The 17,447-nt window shown below is 38.4% G+C and overlaps 1 protein-coding gene across 1 annotated transcript in view; it reads left to right on the top strand.

Annotated features, from left to right (window-relative positions):
• The first annotated feature begins 4,549 nt into the window (after positions 1-4,549).
• Positions 4,550-17,447, top strand: part of LOC144640990 (paired amphipathic helix protein Sin3a-like) — a 29,774-nt gene continuing 16,876 nt past the window's right edge. The window contains exons 1-11 of the mRNA XM_078500061.1: positions 4,550-4,923; positions 7,290-7,532; positions 8,778-8,841; positions 10,039-10,098; positions 14,466-14,572; positions 15,192-15,387; positions 16,063-16,191; positions 16,442-16,495; positions 16,607-16,693; positions 17,107-17,142; positions 17,385-17,417. Coding sequence (XP_078356187.1) covers positions 7,342-7,532; positions 8,778-8,841; positions 10,039-10,098; positions 14,466-14,572; positions 15,192-15,387; positions 16,063-16,191; positions 16,442-16,495; positions 16,607-16,693; positions 17,107-17,142; positions 17,385-17,417 — 957 coding nt within the window. The 5' untranslated portion in view covers positions 4,550-4,923; positions 7,290-7,341. The remainder of the gene's footprint in view (positions 4,924-7,289; positions 7,533-8,777; positions 8,842-10,038; positions 10,099-14,465; positions 14,573-15,191; positions 15,388-16,062; positions 16,192-16,441; positions 16,496-16,606; positions 16,694-17,106; positions 17,143-17,384; positions 17,418-17,447) is intronic.

Here is a 17,447-nt window from a genome sequence, read left to right as displayed (position 1 = left end):
GACACCCCAAAGAAAATCCTTTAAAAAACCTCTGTATCTTGTTTTTATCAATCGACTGCACATCGCCGTTCGTCACAATGGTGTTACAGTAAATCCAGTACCATATTTCAGTGTTTGTTTTGTTGTCATCCACATCCGTCCGGTTATTGTTCGCTGGGCAAGCTCCTGTAAGCGGCCATCTATCCCCTACACCTCTAGTGGCCGCTTACGAGAACCATTCTCGTAAGCGGTCAGCTCCAGTTACGGACACTTTTTTCGCGTCCCGAGGGTGTCCGCTTACGAGAGCTTCGACTGTATATGTTTTTCAGTTAAGAGTAGAGATAAAGATGCTCTTGATCTCTTGCAATATATTGCTCATAACAACTGATTTGCTTGTAAGCCCCACTTCTCATCCTCCGACCCCCAGATGTTAGCACTTCTCGTTATATGCCCACCCTAAACTCCTTGGGGAGTGTATGCCTGGCATTTAATGGTATTTCCATATGAGAACAAGTGACACATAGCAGCTGAATTTCTAGATGAGTTTGATTTTTCAGATGTCTGTCTCAAATAGACTTGAAACAATAACTTGATAGTTGGCATTCTCCACAGGTTATTACACTATTACAATAACACATAATTGTCAGACAGGGTACGTTGCCTTGAAGTGACAGTTCTCAGGAAGGAGAAATATAGAAATTTTGAAGGGTAAAGACTTTAAGACAGTTCCTTTGTAGAACTCTGACAAAATCTGCAGATCCTAATCTTGCCATGAATGCCATGACGAGATAAACGAACAAGTGCTGTTTAAATTATATTTGTGATGGAGTTAATTATTGCTAATTTCTGACAGACACCCACCAAGTTCTCACAAGCAATGAGAAGGACGACCCGCAACTAGTGGGTGTTTTTTAGAATAGAGCGCAGACATTTTCTCTCTCTTTGCTCTTTACTCTGAAAATTCCCGCTTAGTACATTACCTGTTCTGCAAGTTGGGGCTCTTGGACTCTCATAAACAGCACCAGTTAGTACTTAAAATATGTTACACCAGTTTTGGGCTTCAATAAAAAAAAATTCAGGACATCTTACTCCAGACATTACAGCATTTCTGTTATTGTTTGCTCATTTAGTATTTTATTCACTTCTTTCATGTCATTGAAGAGAACATGTTAAGGCTAATTTCTATAACCTTTCTCTCAATGTTTTTGAGTCACTGGTTCTACATTTGGGAGGGATAAAGTTTTCTTCTAACAGGGGGCTTTCCTGGTGGGCAGCAGACATGCTAGTTTATCATGTACTATTGTTACATGTATACTATTAGAGGCTTGAGTGCCTGAAGTTCAATATCTGGACTGTACATCACTGGACAACATTGATCGATGTTTGTAGAGAGAATGTTTTAACTCGCCTACAGTGAGATGGAACACCCCTCCCTCAATTCCAGCAATTGAAATGAAAATTATTCCTTTGTAACAACCTCGTTCCCAGGGTCTCACTCTCCCTTCTCCCGTCTGTCACTTGGTACTATTAGTCAGGTGCCCAGGAGTCCAAAATGTGACACCCACGGGCATTTTTGTCTGATTTTTGGCAACATAGCTATTTTTACTAAAACGAGTACGCTGATTTCGAAAATCAATGTTGCCAAGCTTAATTCTTGCGTTAAGATGATGTTTTGATGCATTTAATTATGACGTCATGGTCCAAATAAGGAATTTTCTTTCCTTTAGCTATTTAAAGCATTATTCATCCAGAAATTCGTTCAAAACATTATTAGTATACTGTAAAATGATTTTAAGAATTTTCTGATAGTTTTTATACCGTTTCTATAAATATCAAGCCGTCCAGTGAGAATTGACCACGCCCTCTCATAAAAATTCACTTTATCACGGGTATAGTGTTAACATTTTGTTTAAAAATGAATGTGATTCTTGTATTAATAGAGAGTTGTAATTGAATTGCTCCACAAACATCAGCGATGTTTGACATACACCATAACGACTGCTTTTATCCACAAAGAGAGTGGCAAGGAGAGACAGAAGCAAGATAATGAAGCTGAGAATTCTCTACATTCCACACAACAAAATCCGGGTTGTTCTTGTCACGGACAAATGAGACATTGCAAAAAATTGACAATAAAGCGGACTTTGCACGGATTCTCTCAGATGAACTTATCTCGCAGACACTGACGCTGCAATTGTAGTTTATCTGGTGGTTTTTCATACGAAGTGGATTCTACTCAGATCCTGACCTAGATGTAGCCTTTTTGAGATCCAACCAAGAGGAAGCCGATACGAAGTTTGTTCGTTATGCAGTCAGTCATAGCGGGCCTGTCGTCAACATAATAGTTTCCACTCGAGGCACAGACTTGCTGTTACTTCTCCTGGCACATCGATCGCGCTAAGCTCTCATCAACAGTGTGGATATGGGCAGGAACTTCAGAGAATCCAACGTAAATAACTTTAGAGGGTGTCTCAGCAAATATTCCTAATAACTCGTCAAGTTCATTGTTACCATCTCACACCATCACCGGCTGTAACAGCACCTCTTTCATTTGTGGAGAGTTTTCACAGAACACTTTGTTCTTCTCTTCTCGGTCGGCGAAGATGTCCTTGAAGCTGACACTTCTACCTCCGCAGAAAACGTTTGTTTGTTGAATGTATGAAATACGATCTGACCACTGGCTACATATGTGCCTCTTCGCTATGAATTTAGAAAAACGCATGCCATGTGCACTGGGCTTTGTGGATGCACCAAGACCGACGCTAATTGCTATATCAACCTGCGCTAAAGCGCTTTAAAGAAACTTGTTTAAAAAGAAATATTAGTTCAGTGTTTATTAAAAAGTTCAGAAGATATATTAAAAATATTTACCGATATTGATTAAAAATATTATAGACAGTTTTAAACCTGAAAGCAAGGAGCAATGTTATGATCATTTTGAATTCGTTAATTTTACATGCGTTCAACTAAAGTCTTTATCATGAGCCTATAACTGACAAAGTGCATTGTGAAATAAGTTAGATTCAGCAATATACAAGACAATCAATAAAGTTTTATCTCTAACTATAACAACGATGATATAATTCGACATTAACTATGATGTTATTTCCATTAATTTTACCACAAAAATTAAACGAAATACTGAAACAAGGGAAACTCGATATATGAAAATTGTAATGGCGTCGTTCTTGATGCTCGCTAGCTCGTAGCTTCAGCGTGGCACGACGACAATATTTTTCTTTCTCATTGCAACTATAGCGATTTGTTAATACAAAAATCGCATTTGTCCTTTGACAAAATAACAAAACTACACCCGTGATAAGGTTCCCGCGATAGGGTAAATTTTGTTTAAGAGGGCGTAGTCAATTGTCACTGAAGGGCTTGATTTTCACAAAAACAGCGTAAAAACTCTCGGAACATTCTTTAAATCATTTTTACAGCACATTAATAATGCTTTAAAAAAATTTCTGGATGTTTAATGCTTAAAATAGCTAAAGGAAAGAAAATTCCTTATTTGGACCATGACGTCATAATTAAATGCATCAAAACATCATCTTAACGCGAGAATAAAGCTTGGCAACATTTATTTTTGAAATCAGCGTACTCGATTTAGTAAAAATAGCTATGTTGCCAAAAATCAGACAAAAATGCCTGTGGGTGTCACATTTTGGACTCCTGGGCACCTGACTATATGGACTGATTGATTGATTTCTACTAGTGCAAATGTTCAAAACGGGGGTAGTAGGGGGGCTAGAAAAATGAGAGTTTTGTTGTAGTAGGGGGGCTAGAAAAATGAGAGTTTTGTTGCTCATTTCTTAGTCCAAATTTTGCCCAAATTCCACTTCTCAGCCTATTGTTTAGCCTGCACAAAAGGCGGTTTATTGCTGGCTATTTCAAATCCCATTCCCAGTTAACGTTCTATTCTTAATTTGATCCAAATCGCATTTCCCCAGTGAAAAATTACCCCTTCAGGCGCCTTTGGATTGTATAAGCTAAAATTGTTGATGTTCTAATACGCACATATAAAAAGAAAGAAAGAGCAAAGAAAAAGGTGTGGTTCTGGGCAGTAATCCTTTGGTGGACGAGGCTACCTGTGAAGGCTGAAGGTATATGGAAGGGTAAATATTTCACGAGTTGGAGTATAGAAAAGGGTACTATGGAAAATTGTCATTAAGATACAAGGGGGCCTTTCATAATTCAATATCCTGGACAGACCTACCGAACAAATGATTATTCAATTGATAAATTGTAAGTGACAATATTATTCTGTTATCCAAGGCTCTGTTTGGGGAGAAGCGTTGCGTGACAGTTCAATAACGACTGGGAAAAGAGACACCTGTGTCGGTGTTCTCTCGTACCGTAATTGTATTTTCACATGTCACAAAGAGTATCTCTTTATCAAAACCCATTTTTTTTTTTTTTTTTTTTTTTAAAAAAAAAAACAAATTCCAAAATCCATGTTTCGCTTTCGCTTTTGGCTGCCTGTTTAAACCGGTCAGCTTGCAAATAACAGCAGTCTGAAGGGTATCACCCTCACAAAATTTTGCTCTTCTATTGTTGTTCTCCAGGTCGGTTTTATAGCAGAGATGGCATGAATTTTGTGAGCAGACGTAAATTCTTGAGCTTCGCGGAAGCGGAAATAAAACGAAGCAAACAACTGGGAGACCTTACCTACCGGAAGTGCCAAAAAAGGCCAAAAGGGGGCGGCCCTTAAAAGTCACGTGTTACATCCGCGGGAATATTTTGAATCAAAAATAACATCATCTGATTGGCTTCTTAGGTGGAGTGTGTGACGTCAACCGCTCGCGGACTGTTCGCTTGTGAGCGAAAAGAAAATCAAGGGAACGTTTACAACCGAGTTTTCTGCATAATCTTCAAAATTATCCACCATCCTTGGGTCAGGAAGGAAAGATACCTTCATCTGGGCTAGGGACATTACTTGCTGTAAGTTTGACTGCGTTATTTCTGTTATATACTTGCTTAGAGCCCTATGACACTGTCGTTTCGCTCCCGATACTCTGTTATTGTATCTGTGCATGACAGTTCGTGGATGATAAGAGCCCAAAAGCCGATTTTTGTCGCTTTTGCTTTGTACACAACAGAACCAGACCATATGTGTGCTATTTAGAACCTACAAAGTTAAAATAACGGCTAGGAAAAGGGCACAAACATCAATGTTTACGACTTGAACGTGTGGGAGTGTGCTATATTTTATTACATGGATGGAAAAGAATTTCGATTGCTTTTGCGTTGTATTCAATCCACAGTAATCAAATTTCCTTTTGTGCTGCCTCTAAATTTTCTGCGAGTTTTGATATTGCAGTTTTATTGTTTTCAAGTCATTCTACAGGACAAAACTTGCTAGTGCGTTGATCTTGTTGAAGCTTAGAATTCCATTTCCTGTCGGGAATACACAGTGGATTTGTAGTTTTGCGCCGACGTAATCAGCATACTACGTTAAAAGTTTTCCACTGAAATGTTTGCTCAGCTAATTCTGACTAGCAAGGATAGCATGAATTTTAATTTATCGTATTGCTAGTTGCTTTTTCCTTGTCACCCGGGTTCAAATCTCGCATTTCCCAAGTCGGAAGTTGAAATTCTGTGTGGGTGTACAAGCGAACAAGTCTTGTCGTGTCAAACCATTTTCCCACTGTTTTCAAGATCGTGCGCGCTGAAAACCTTCATAACATTGTTCTTCTTTTATAATGCTTTCATATTTCCTTTATGCATTACGGAAATGCTACTGCTAGTTGCATTTCTGTTGTGAAAATCGTCCTTGTATCATCCTCCTGCCCAATTACGAGTTTACACTGACGAGTCTGTGGACCGAATTGCCAATCTTCAAACAAATTATTCGTTTTGTTTTCCTGAAGAAAGATTATACTCCAAAGGGTTTAGGAAACGAAATAACTAGGAGGAACTTTGTATGCTTCTGTTAAGAATTTAAAATACAAAACATTCCGATTTTACAAAATGTTGACTCGAAATATCATCACGTTCTGTCAAATGCAAAAGCTTAGTGTACACTTCGTCTCTGGCAGTTTCACTGTTTGTGTCTTGCTGCAAACGTCGTTGTCAACGTTTCTACCTGAGACATTTGCTTTTCGTGGAAAGTTTTTGCTGTGTAATTCTACAACAAATCTTAATTTTGCATTTGTGTGACTTTACGTCTTCATTACATAACGAGATGTAATCAACATTGTTGTAGGTTTCATGAATTGTAGTATTAAACATTGCTTCTAACTTATGAACGTCGCGAGATTATCCAAAACTAGAATATTTTTTATATTTTTAATACATACTTTGTTTGATTATGTTGTGGGTCACTTGTGCTTAGTAAGTGATGTAATTTATAATCCATCTTGCAAAGTACATGACCAGAAATCTTTGATTTGCCTCAAATAATCAATAAAGATAAATGTAAAGACTGGCTTATATTATATCTTGCTTTGTGTAGGTGATTATTACAGTGCTTTTTATAGTGACGCTATAGGTCTTGCTTTTAAGGTTTAAAAACGTCTGTTTGTGAAACACGTCACTGGAACGTTTTTCCTTATTCTAAACATGCCCAATCTGGTTAGAATGATGAATATTTCTAAATATACATGTATTCCATTATACAGCTAAATATTTTATTCCAGCTGATTAAAGGTCTATTTCCAGTAGCACTTAAGTGTAGAAAGCATGCTTACATGGGGGATGAATATCTAGCCTTATAGAAAATATTTTTTAGGTAAGCAGCTGAGCCTATTTTTTTCCAGATATTTGAGTATGGGGAAATTGATAATGTAGGCATTATATAGTAAATTATAAATGGAAACTGAATGAAGAACCTGAATATTAAAACAGGAAGTTATGTGATATGTGATTTATTGACCAAAAGTGAGGTCAAGATGTCAGGATACTGGAGAAGTTCTTTTACATTCTACAAGTTAAATGAAGCACATTTAAAAATGCCCAGTAGGTTGTGATTGAACTTAAGAGATCTGTAACAAAGTTGTTAAGGAAATTGGCAATTTTCAGCTATCAAACAATAATTGCCAGTTATCGAGCCTAGCTCAGCTGAGCAATCAACCTACTTAAATATAAAAATACATACAGAAAATACAAAGTACTAACCTTATTACATATTTTTGCGGTAACTTAATTTTGTGAAAATGGAACAGGCAAATTTAGCAGGTCTTAATTTTTGCGATTTGGCCAAATACTATGTTAAAAACTGTCTAAAACATGTTGAAAATGTTAAATACATTTTTGCGGCTCTTTATCTGCACCTTTTTATACATAGTACTTCCTTTTAATTCACTTAGGTATTAGGCTTGAGCCATATCAGACTGCTTGAATGAGGCTGTTGTGCAAGACATGAAGAGGGTCCGTCCTGAAGACCACGACAGTGTATATGGTCAAAACAGGCAGAGTTTCCGCCCTCCTCCTGTTCTTGCCCCGGCCCCTGTCGGCATGACGACCAATTATGAACAGCTCCAACAGGATGGACTAAGTGGTCTGGCCCAGTTTCCTGCAGCTGCACAAATGGCAGGGGCGCCAGGCTTTCAGTAAGTGTTTTTATTGTAGCAGACCTAACAAATGTTGCTTTGTGCATTCAAGCAATATGTCACAGGGCTGTCATTAACGTAACCCATAACACCTGTTATGGCCTAAGTTCACTGAATGTTATGGGTGAAGATGTAAATTGGTGTAATGTTACACTTGTGCACAGAGTGAAATGCTATGGGTGGTAACTTCAGTGTAATGGCTGCTTAAAAACTTTATGACAGCTATGTATAAAACATGAGACAGAGTGTTTCATCACACTTCGAAACACCGAGAAGAGAGTTGAAAAGATGATAAGGAGCAGGTTTTTTTGACAAACTTTGAGGTGTTTTGAAACACGATGAAACACACACCTGAGTGTTTAATATCTTATTACTTGAAACAAAGTCTATGGAACGACTGTCAGGGTTATGATTTTGTTTTACCTTGATGAATTATTAGTGAGTTTGAGGTTTCTCCTTATGACTTTTCCCAGAGAATCGATTGCCAGTAAAGTAATTTTGCATTTGGTGGTGGCCAAAATGTACTGTTACATGCTGAGCTTGTTCAACAAGTTGAACAGATTTGTTCTCAGCTTGACTTGCTTAGCATAACAATGAAACTTTCTACTGACTGGTACAGTGGTGAAGACAAGTACATGTACTTCAAAGCCATTTGGTAAAATAGTACAAAATCATGTGCACCAAAATACTGTCTTGAGAATTTTCAATTTTTGGAAGCAGTCACTGCCTCCTACTTCTCAAGTACTACAACATTTTATACCATGCCATAGAAAATACAGCCAATCAGAATACAGGAAAGCCATTGTATATTCGACAGTATTCAAACCAACCTTCCCATAGTGCGCTGCGACTGTATTCTCGACGAAATTTGGTAAGCGTATTTTCTATGGCATGGTATAAAATAGTTACACAACACTTTCTCATGGTATACTATGGAATATCCCACTTGTCACTTGTATTTTCTTGGCATACACACTCGCCTAAAGGCTCGTGTGTATACCGAGAAAATACAAGTGACTCGTGGGATATTCCATAGTATACCACTCGAAAGCGTTGTGTAACTAGTATATATAATAGATACTCATATTTTGCTTTTGAAAAAAAAAACTTTGGTTCACATGTGGTCATGTTACTTATTGAGTGTTCTAGATATTTGCAATTGGGATCTCTTCGTGCCAAGCCAAAACAATATTTTGTTATTGAAGTGGCACAGATGATGTTTAACTTGGTTGTTTTCATTTTCAGAGTTCAGACTCAAACTCCTCAGTCGCATCCTCATGTGCAGAATCCAGCTTCTGCTCATCACCAGGTGAAGCAAATACCTCCTAATTTACAGTCATGATTAAGGTTGTTTTAGTGCCCATTTTTGGTGAAATAATCACACTTCTGCTTAGCCAAAAAATAAAATCAATAATAAATAAAGAAATTATTTAATAGCATAATTATTGAAAGACACTTATCCTGTTAACTGTGGAAAACTTTACCGTAAAGTTCCGTGTATAAGCCGCACCTTTTTCCTCTAAATTCAAGTCAAAAATCGGGGGTGCGGCTTATCTACGGAGACATCTCTGGTTGGAGTTCTCAAAGGCCTAATTAATATTCATAAAAAACTTCTCAAGACGTCATTGAATAAACATATAACAACCTGAAAACTTTGTTGTTGTTCACTACCTTTTAGTTCCTCTGCAAAGCTGTTTGCAGTGAAGCTTGCCAGTCACTACGAATCATGTCTTTCCGACGCGTGCGAGAAGGCACCGAGATAAACGCAAATACTCACAAGGCAAATGGCCGACCGCTTCGGTTTTTTATTGAACTTCACAGCAAATACATCTGCTGGATTAACAAACTCTTATTCTGCATGAAGTTTTTATCCTGTTGCGGTTAGCAGTTTCCAAGAATCTTGAAATAAAAACGTGGTTTCTTCCGAAGAAAATGCTGCCATGTTTGTTTTTAATGCCCAGACTCCTCTCTACAATTCAGAGCTTGGCTACTAAGCATTCATCATTCGCGAACGATTCGAACGAATTACAAGTGTTTCAGGAGTGTTTAGAAGTGATAATCTCGAAAAAATGATATCAAGAGAGCATCCAAGTTTAAGATATTGTGAACTCAAACTAAAAAGGAGGTATGACAAGTGAAATTTAGCTTTCGTAAGACTTAATTTATATTAAACATTGCAACAACCACCGTGTCAGTGTTTCGAAACCGTGATTGTTTGCCCTTAATTGTTTACCAATAGAACTTCACTTGAACTTCAAACTTTATGGTCTGTATATTTTTTTTCCAAAATTTGAGCTTCCAAATCGGGGGTGCGGCTTATCTACGGGTGCGGCTTATACACGGAACTTAACGGTATTTCCAGTCCTGATTTTGCTACTAAGTAGATTGTTTTAGTTTTAAATTGACTTGTTTCAGTTGCCAAAGTCTTCTAATTGGCGTGTTTTGTTGTTTTTTTTTTTTCATGGTTTTGTTCAGGTCTTTAAACTGGTGTGTTTTTGTTTTTTAGAACCAGGCCCAGGTTCATGCACAAGCCCAGGGTCAGCAACAGCAGTTTCAGCGGTTAAAGGTACAATGTGAAAGTTAAACTCAATCTCTGTCAAGAAATGAATTTTTTTTAATTACTGTTTATCTATTTCTTTTACATGGGTTTCTTTGTAATTTGCACATCAATACCCGATTCCCTCTTTAGCGCGCGCCTGCAGGGAATCACGGTAGTTGTATTCATCAAACCGTGCGCGAGACTCAGCAACGATGCACGTTGCTGAGTCTCGCGTGCAGTTTGATGAATAGTCCAGTGGATAAGTGTCATTTTAGGGACTAATCGTGCACTTTATGATAAAAGCATAAAACTTGGCACACTTATATTATAAGTCATGAGGAACATTTTAAAGATTATAGGCAATCTGGATATGATTTTTTCCGGGGGGGAAGGGGTATTTTTCAAAATGGCCGCCAGCCAGAACCTTTATTATGAGAGCATATTGCCAAATTACTTACTGAAAGGTTTAGTTAATGTTTTTAAGGTTGGTCATTTATTAAAGAAAGTCCAGAATTTAGAAAATTGTACAAAAATGGAAATTTTGAAATGTTTTGGGAAAATTGTTGTCATTTTGGGCTTTATGCAAATTAGATGTTTTAAAAGAATTCATTCACACTGATTTTGTAATAGTATCTTGCTCCCATATTTTTGTTTTTCTTTACTGTTTTTGCTGAACTTATTTCATATGTACAAGCCGCTTACGCTGATAGAGTGCATTGGCTTGGATGGGACTCCTCAGTAGATCATTCTATGTACAAGCGTGTATGCTAAAACAATTTCACCAATTTGTCTCAGTTGGAAGGATAGAAATTTGCTGTTTGTGGCTAATGAAAACGTCGGAAAATCTCTAAGATCGTGCCTCATGCGCATCACTGGTTCATTCACACACAGGCTTCCCAAGCTCAAAATTCGTCTTTTTGATGTGTTTTTGAGCCTTTCGGGCGGCCGACTCTACATACGTGGTGTATGCGACAGCTTGTGTATATAGAGAAATGTATGGGAAAATCACGGGTTCTCTAAAATCGGGTAAATAAATATATATTTTGAAATAAAGTTTACCTACCTCAAATGTGTCGCTTACTTGTGTCTTGTGCCGAATTTGGAGTCATTCCGACGCCATTTAGCGAAGTTATTCGAAGTCGTTGTCACAACGACTTCGAATAACTTCGCTAAATGGCGTCGGAATGACTCCAAATTCGGCACAAGACACAAGTAAGCGACACATTTGAGGTAGGTAAACTTTATTTCAAAATATATATTTATTTACCCGATTTTAGAGAACCCGTGATTTTCCCATACATTTCTCTATATACACAAGCTGTCGCATACACCACGTATGTAGAGTCGGCCGCCCGAAAGGCTCAAAAACACATCAAAAAGACGAATTTTGAGCTTGGGAAGCCTGTGATTCACAGAGGTTGTCAGGAAAATTCGGTGCTTCAATCGTTGCTTATGATTTTTACAATTATCATGGGAGTAACATCAACCACAAAGCTACTTGTCACAACTTGCTATGTCTCTTCATTCACAATTATTTTACTGTAAAACAGTTGTGAGCTCCGGCGTCAACGACCCTCTTCGAACACCAGGCATTTCGAACAACGGGAGAAGCCACTCAGACTGCCATTATTTCTAGGTGCATTTAATAGTACACTCAAATCTGACAAGATCAAAAGATCTAGTGGATACACTTTACAGGCTGGGATTGTCTGTTTCATATGAACGTGTTGTCTGCAGACCTTGAAAACTCTGTCATTAGCGACCTTCAGATTGGACTACGAGTGCGAGATTGAGTACGAGTACGAGTTTTCAAACCAAATTTGTGTGCCTCCTATAATCACTTATCACACCAATCTTATCCCTAACGTTTATTTATGTGTTAGTCAGCAACACGGAAGAGTTATAGTTTGGGGGATACAATCTTGTCGAAATTCCAAAGTCATACTCGTACTCGATCTCGTACTCGAAGTCAAATCTGAAGGTTGCTATTAGCCACTTCAAGACAGCTGCAACAGTTTGCCCGTCTATGCTAACCATTGGTGTGTTTACGACATCAGCAGTCGATAATATTGACCATGATCCGACTAGTGCACATGGATCCTTCCATGGGACAGGCATAACACTGTTTCAGTACCCCGACACTGAAAATCGTGGCACAGATCAGAACAATCATGCATTTCTATCTCCAGGTCTGGCAAGACCTGTCAGCTACACACTTGTACTGGTAGCCGACTGTCACAAAGAAAAAGCCTCCTGTTCTAAAAGTTTGTGGACTGAAACAGCCCAGCTGCAGTCTAATGAATAACGAATGCTGTAGCAGAAGACAATGACAGGTCCGATCACCTCAACAAGATTATCGATGGTAATTATGACAGTGCGAGTGATAAGGACTTGAATGTATTTTGGGCTGCATACCACTAAAGAAGACAACAACCAGCAAATACCCCAGGTCATGGTCTTGCAGCAGTCAGTTCCCTTTTTCCTCTTTTCCCGAATGACTCGAAGTCAATGGCGATGATTCCTCATTCCAAGAATGTGGTGAAAGAGGCTGTGGCTGTTCTTAATCCTTGGAAAAACCCTACATGAATGATCACATTTGATCAACCTATATACTATTCACGATTGCAAAGCAAATCAAGTAGATGTGGCCAGAAACATATGGGAAAGATTCATTTATAGAAATGCTGCCTGGCCAACACAACAAGATAGCATTGATGGCAGTAGCTAGATGTCAGCACTAGTACAAGGTGAAATAGCGGTTAGGGAACTTCGAATTTTTTCCTGAAAGCGGTGTATGTTAAGAGGCATGGTTATGCTTCGCGATAAACACAAGCACCACAGAATACTGGAAGCATTTTGGAAGGCGAAGTTCACCGCGTTAATAGTGACCTTTCACTAGGATAGCTTTAGATGAAGGCCATGAACAGAACAATGCCTTCATGAAAAGAAATGAAGGAGAAGTGGGGCTTACTGCATCGGCACTACTGAGATGGATGGTGTCTGGAACAGAGATGGCCAGGATTTTTGACCATTAAACAATGGACAATATGGACGATCCATTCTCAAACCAGCAGTGATCTCTTAATTCTTCAGAAGGTAATGAATGTAGCAGTCATCCGTACTTTGAAAGATCTTAGCGAACACCAGTGCAACAAGCTCTTTAACAGCAGAAAAGTAGAACGCACAACTCGACTCAGTTATAGGATAGAATAATTTGAGTTTTTTCTAGTGGCATCTCGATAAAGCAAAAACCCGCACACAACAGTAACTACAGACCATGAGGCTGTACTGGCATTCGTTTTCAACATTACGTATCACCAGTCAAGTGCGCGATGCTGACCTTGAAGTGTTTTTTCAACATGAAAACCAGTCGTCGCCTCCTCCTCAGTGAGTGGATGTGCTAAACGCTGCAGAAGACGGCGTAGATGTGTAAAAGAAAATCTGCCCTGTCAGCGCCACGAATGTCAGGGACCCTTGTGGGTGGAAATCATTGTACCGCTTATGAGCTTAGCTTCAGAACAGTCATAAAGTAAATCTCGGGGTTTATTTGATATGAGTGAAATGAAATCATTAATTTGCATATGTAATTTTAGCCAAGAAATGACCGCTCAAATTCTGTAAGACACTTTAAAAGAAATTTTGATACCATATTTCTTATCTTTGGTGTTAGATCAATAAGTATATATCATAAAAATAACAATTTGATGTTTTACCACGTCGCTTTGTTCCATGTTGTCTTAACAAAAAATCTGGTTGGCGGCCATTTTGAAAAAGTCCCCTCCCCCCTGAAAAAGGTCACATCCAGGATGCCTATAATCTTTGAAATGTTCACCATGATCTATAGTATTAGTGTGCCAAGTTTCATGCTTTTATCATAAAGTGCACAATACTTTTACTTATCCACCGGACTAGAATACAACTACCGTGATTCCCTGCAGGCGCGCGCTCTAGAGGGAATCGGGTATTAGCATAAACGTTTGGTGAATAATTTTTTAACCAGAGTTTAGGTGGGGATGAAGTGGCAGTTTTGCTGGGAGTCTGGGTTCCAGTATGATCTGTGGGGTTTTGACTGTTTTGTACTAGGCCGAATCTCTCCTTGCATTGGTGTTTTGCTTTCTCATTTTCTCCTTATCCCTACCACTGCATCCTGGTTGCTTGGATACTGCAAACAGCTCCCTTAAATGCTACAGAGGTTGCGAGTGCCAGCCCAACATGGAATGCTAGTACCACTGAGAAGCTGGTTTAGTGGGAATCAAATTTGGCTTGTCAAATATGAAAGTAACATGAAATTGATGTCTACTCTTGCCAGAGACTTCTAACTCTTAGATTTCCGTTGGAGTTTAAGAATCTATATTGAACAATTTTGAGGTTTTGTTTCATTGTCTTTCTTAAAGGTTGAGGATGCCCTGTCATATTTAGATCAAGTCAAACTTCAGTTTGGAAACCAACCACAAGTTTACAATGATTTTCTGGACATAATGAAAGAGTTCAAATCTCAAAGGTATGGTGTAACTAAAGGCAAGGGCCAAGTTTTTCAAAGGATGGATGACGTTATCCACCAGATAAATCACTATCCAGTGGATAGGTGCTGAGAAAGCATACTTTATTGTCCACTGGATAGTGATTTATCTGGTGGATAGGTTGCCTTATCCAACCTTCAAACAACTGGGCCCTGGCCAAATGGAGACACAAGTTGCTGCAAGTTGAACTTGCATACAGACTTGTGTTGGGTGGCCAAACAGACACTGTAACGGCAACTTTCGCACTGAAAGTTCAACACATTCCGGTTTCGAAATGGCAGAAAGATTATATATAGAGACTTCTTCTGAGAAACTGATGCTGATCTGTGTCGATATACATACACAGGTTCACTTGAATCATTTCTAGTGTAAAGTTTCGCCCATACTCAGTGTTTATCGTGAGTATTTTGAGTGCAAAAGTTCGCATTACAGTCTGCTAAACTTCAAAGTTTGACACCTGAAATGCTGACATTTGACGTCATTTGAAAACATGTTTTTAGCATGTGCGTTCACAGGTAGATGCAATTGACGGTATGGACTGTTAAGAAGTGTAAATGTTGTAAGCAGTTGTTAATTGCTGTATTTCGCATTTATTCCCAGCATTGACACCCCAGGAGTTATTAGCAGAGTATCCTCTTTGTTCAAAGGACACCCTGAACTCATAGTAGGCTTCAACACATTCCTTCCACCTGGCTACAAGATTGAGGTGCATGCAAGCGACCCTGGTACTGTGTCAGTAACAGCCCCAAATGGACAGTCGCATATTACAACAATTATCCAACCTGCTCAACCACCAGTAAGTGACAACAGCCCAATTTCGATATTTTAAAATTCAGCCTAAAACAATAGACATCACTACGAGGCTCCGGGGAATAAACCCCACAAACTCTATGGTTTAGTCCCCGGAGCCTCGTCGTGAGGTCTATTGTTTAGGCTGAATTTTAATATATCGAAATTGGGCTATTAATGAGTTCACTGTTTTTCAGATTCAGCATTCATCTTTATTTCAAAAGTGATTGTTGAAGTTTGATTCTTATGCTACATGCTCAAGTCTTGGTGTACATGTACTTTAGCTGCTTTGCAACAGGCTTTCTTTTTTGTTGTCTAAGCCTTCATGTTATGATGTAACTCCATCATGGATTTCAGTTGTACAGACTGTAAAAACCAGACTGTGTCTTTCACTTGAAAAATGATGAACAAGTTACTCATTAAAGAGATCAGTTTGTTTTGGTGGTCAAAGCTGTGCACTTAGAATTATTACAGGGTGCCCGAAGGTTCTTCTATGAGAAATCTTAGGTGCCCAGCTCTTAAAAGCTTTCATGAAAGAGAAGTTATACAGGTCACCCAAAGACAAAAGTAAGGCGCCTGAGGCACCCGGGCTCTGCAAGAGCACAGACCTGGTGGTAACTTCATGTACAGTGTAATAGAACAAAGAGTTTGATGATTTGGTTGTGTACATTCAAATTAACAGGTCCATCAGTCAGGTGGTCAACAGACACAGCAACAACATCAACCACCACAGAAACAACAGCAGCAGCAACAGCAGCAGCAACAGCAGCAGCAACAACCTCTACAGTCACCTACTGCCCAACAAGGACAGGTACTTCAAACTTATAACCCTTTGTTGCAAGCAGTTTTTCAATGGTACTTTTCAAAACAAAACGGGATACAAAAAGCCCTATAGTAGCCCCTTCTGTGTAGGTGTGCGTCCTCAGATGGAGAATCATGCACCTTTTTCACTACATCCCAACTGTTTGTCATGATGATGTTGTGTTAAGTACATATTGACTAGATTCTTCAGAGATTGTATTATTTGTTCAACATTTTAAACTGCTGTGTTTTTTACACAGGGACAACAACCAGTGGAATTCAACCATGCCATAAATTATGTCAATAAAATCAAGGTAAAAACTGCTCAGATCGATCAAGCCTTTTGAAATTCACTGTGGACAGTTTTAGCCTAAGGACAAGAAAATGCAATGTTATTGAACATTCCCTCTTTGCTATTGTTTAAGAACCGATTTCAAGGTCAGCCTGATATCTACAAGGCTTTTTTGGAAATTCTTCATACATATCAAAAGGAACAGAAAAACATAAAGGAGGTGAGAAATTTCAATAATTGTTTTTCATTTACTGCAGGAAAAGTGACTATTAATACAATGTATGTTACATGGTTTGAATTTGTTGTTGTAAAATCTCTGACATAAGGGTCCTTCAGGTCGAGATACAAGATTGTCAAAGATTGAGTATGAGTACAACTTTTTAAACCTAGTGCTGATACCCTTGATTATAACGTTAACATGTCAAACCTATCTCCTTCAATAGTCTTTGCAGGGAGGAGTAAGCGCTCTGGTAACATTACTTGATTGAAATTTTAAAAGTCCTACTTGTATTTTGATCTTCTACTCATACTCTGATCTGAGGGTTTTTTTTTTAATTGAGCTCAAGCCGCCACTTACTGTACATTCTCACTGATGTCTTTGACTAAAATTAATTGATTGTTTATCATTTACAGGCTGCCATGCAGGGAACTCCACTCTCTGAGCAAGAGGTAAGTTAACTCCATTTTTTAACAGTAACATTTGAAGTTGTACATGTAACATCATTCAGGAACTTGTCTAATGCAAAAAATAAAACTTAAGGTAAAAGCCGTTAAAATTGATGCTAAATTGATGATCGAAAAGGTTTAGCATCAATGTTAACAGCTTTTACGTTAAGTTTTGTTTTTTAACTTTTTATTGGCGAAATGTATATTTGTCTAATGTAATTTACTTTTTTTCTTTTCTTGTCTAGATCTATATGAGAGAAGCAAAACTTGCTAATGAGGTAAGAAATATTAAGAAATAGTGGCTTTCC

This window comes from Oculina patagonica, chromosome 2 (genome assembly GCF_052425735.1).
Source record: "Oculina patagonica isolate OP01 chromosome 2, crgOcupat, whole genome shotgun sequence".
Classification (NCBI taxonomy): Eukaryota; Metazoa; Cnidaria; class Anthozoa; order Scleractinia; family Oculinidae; genus Oculina; species Oculina patagonica.
This window is presented reverse-complemented; position numbering and strand designations above follow the sequence as displayed.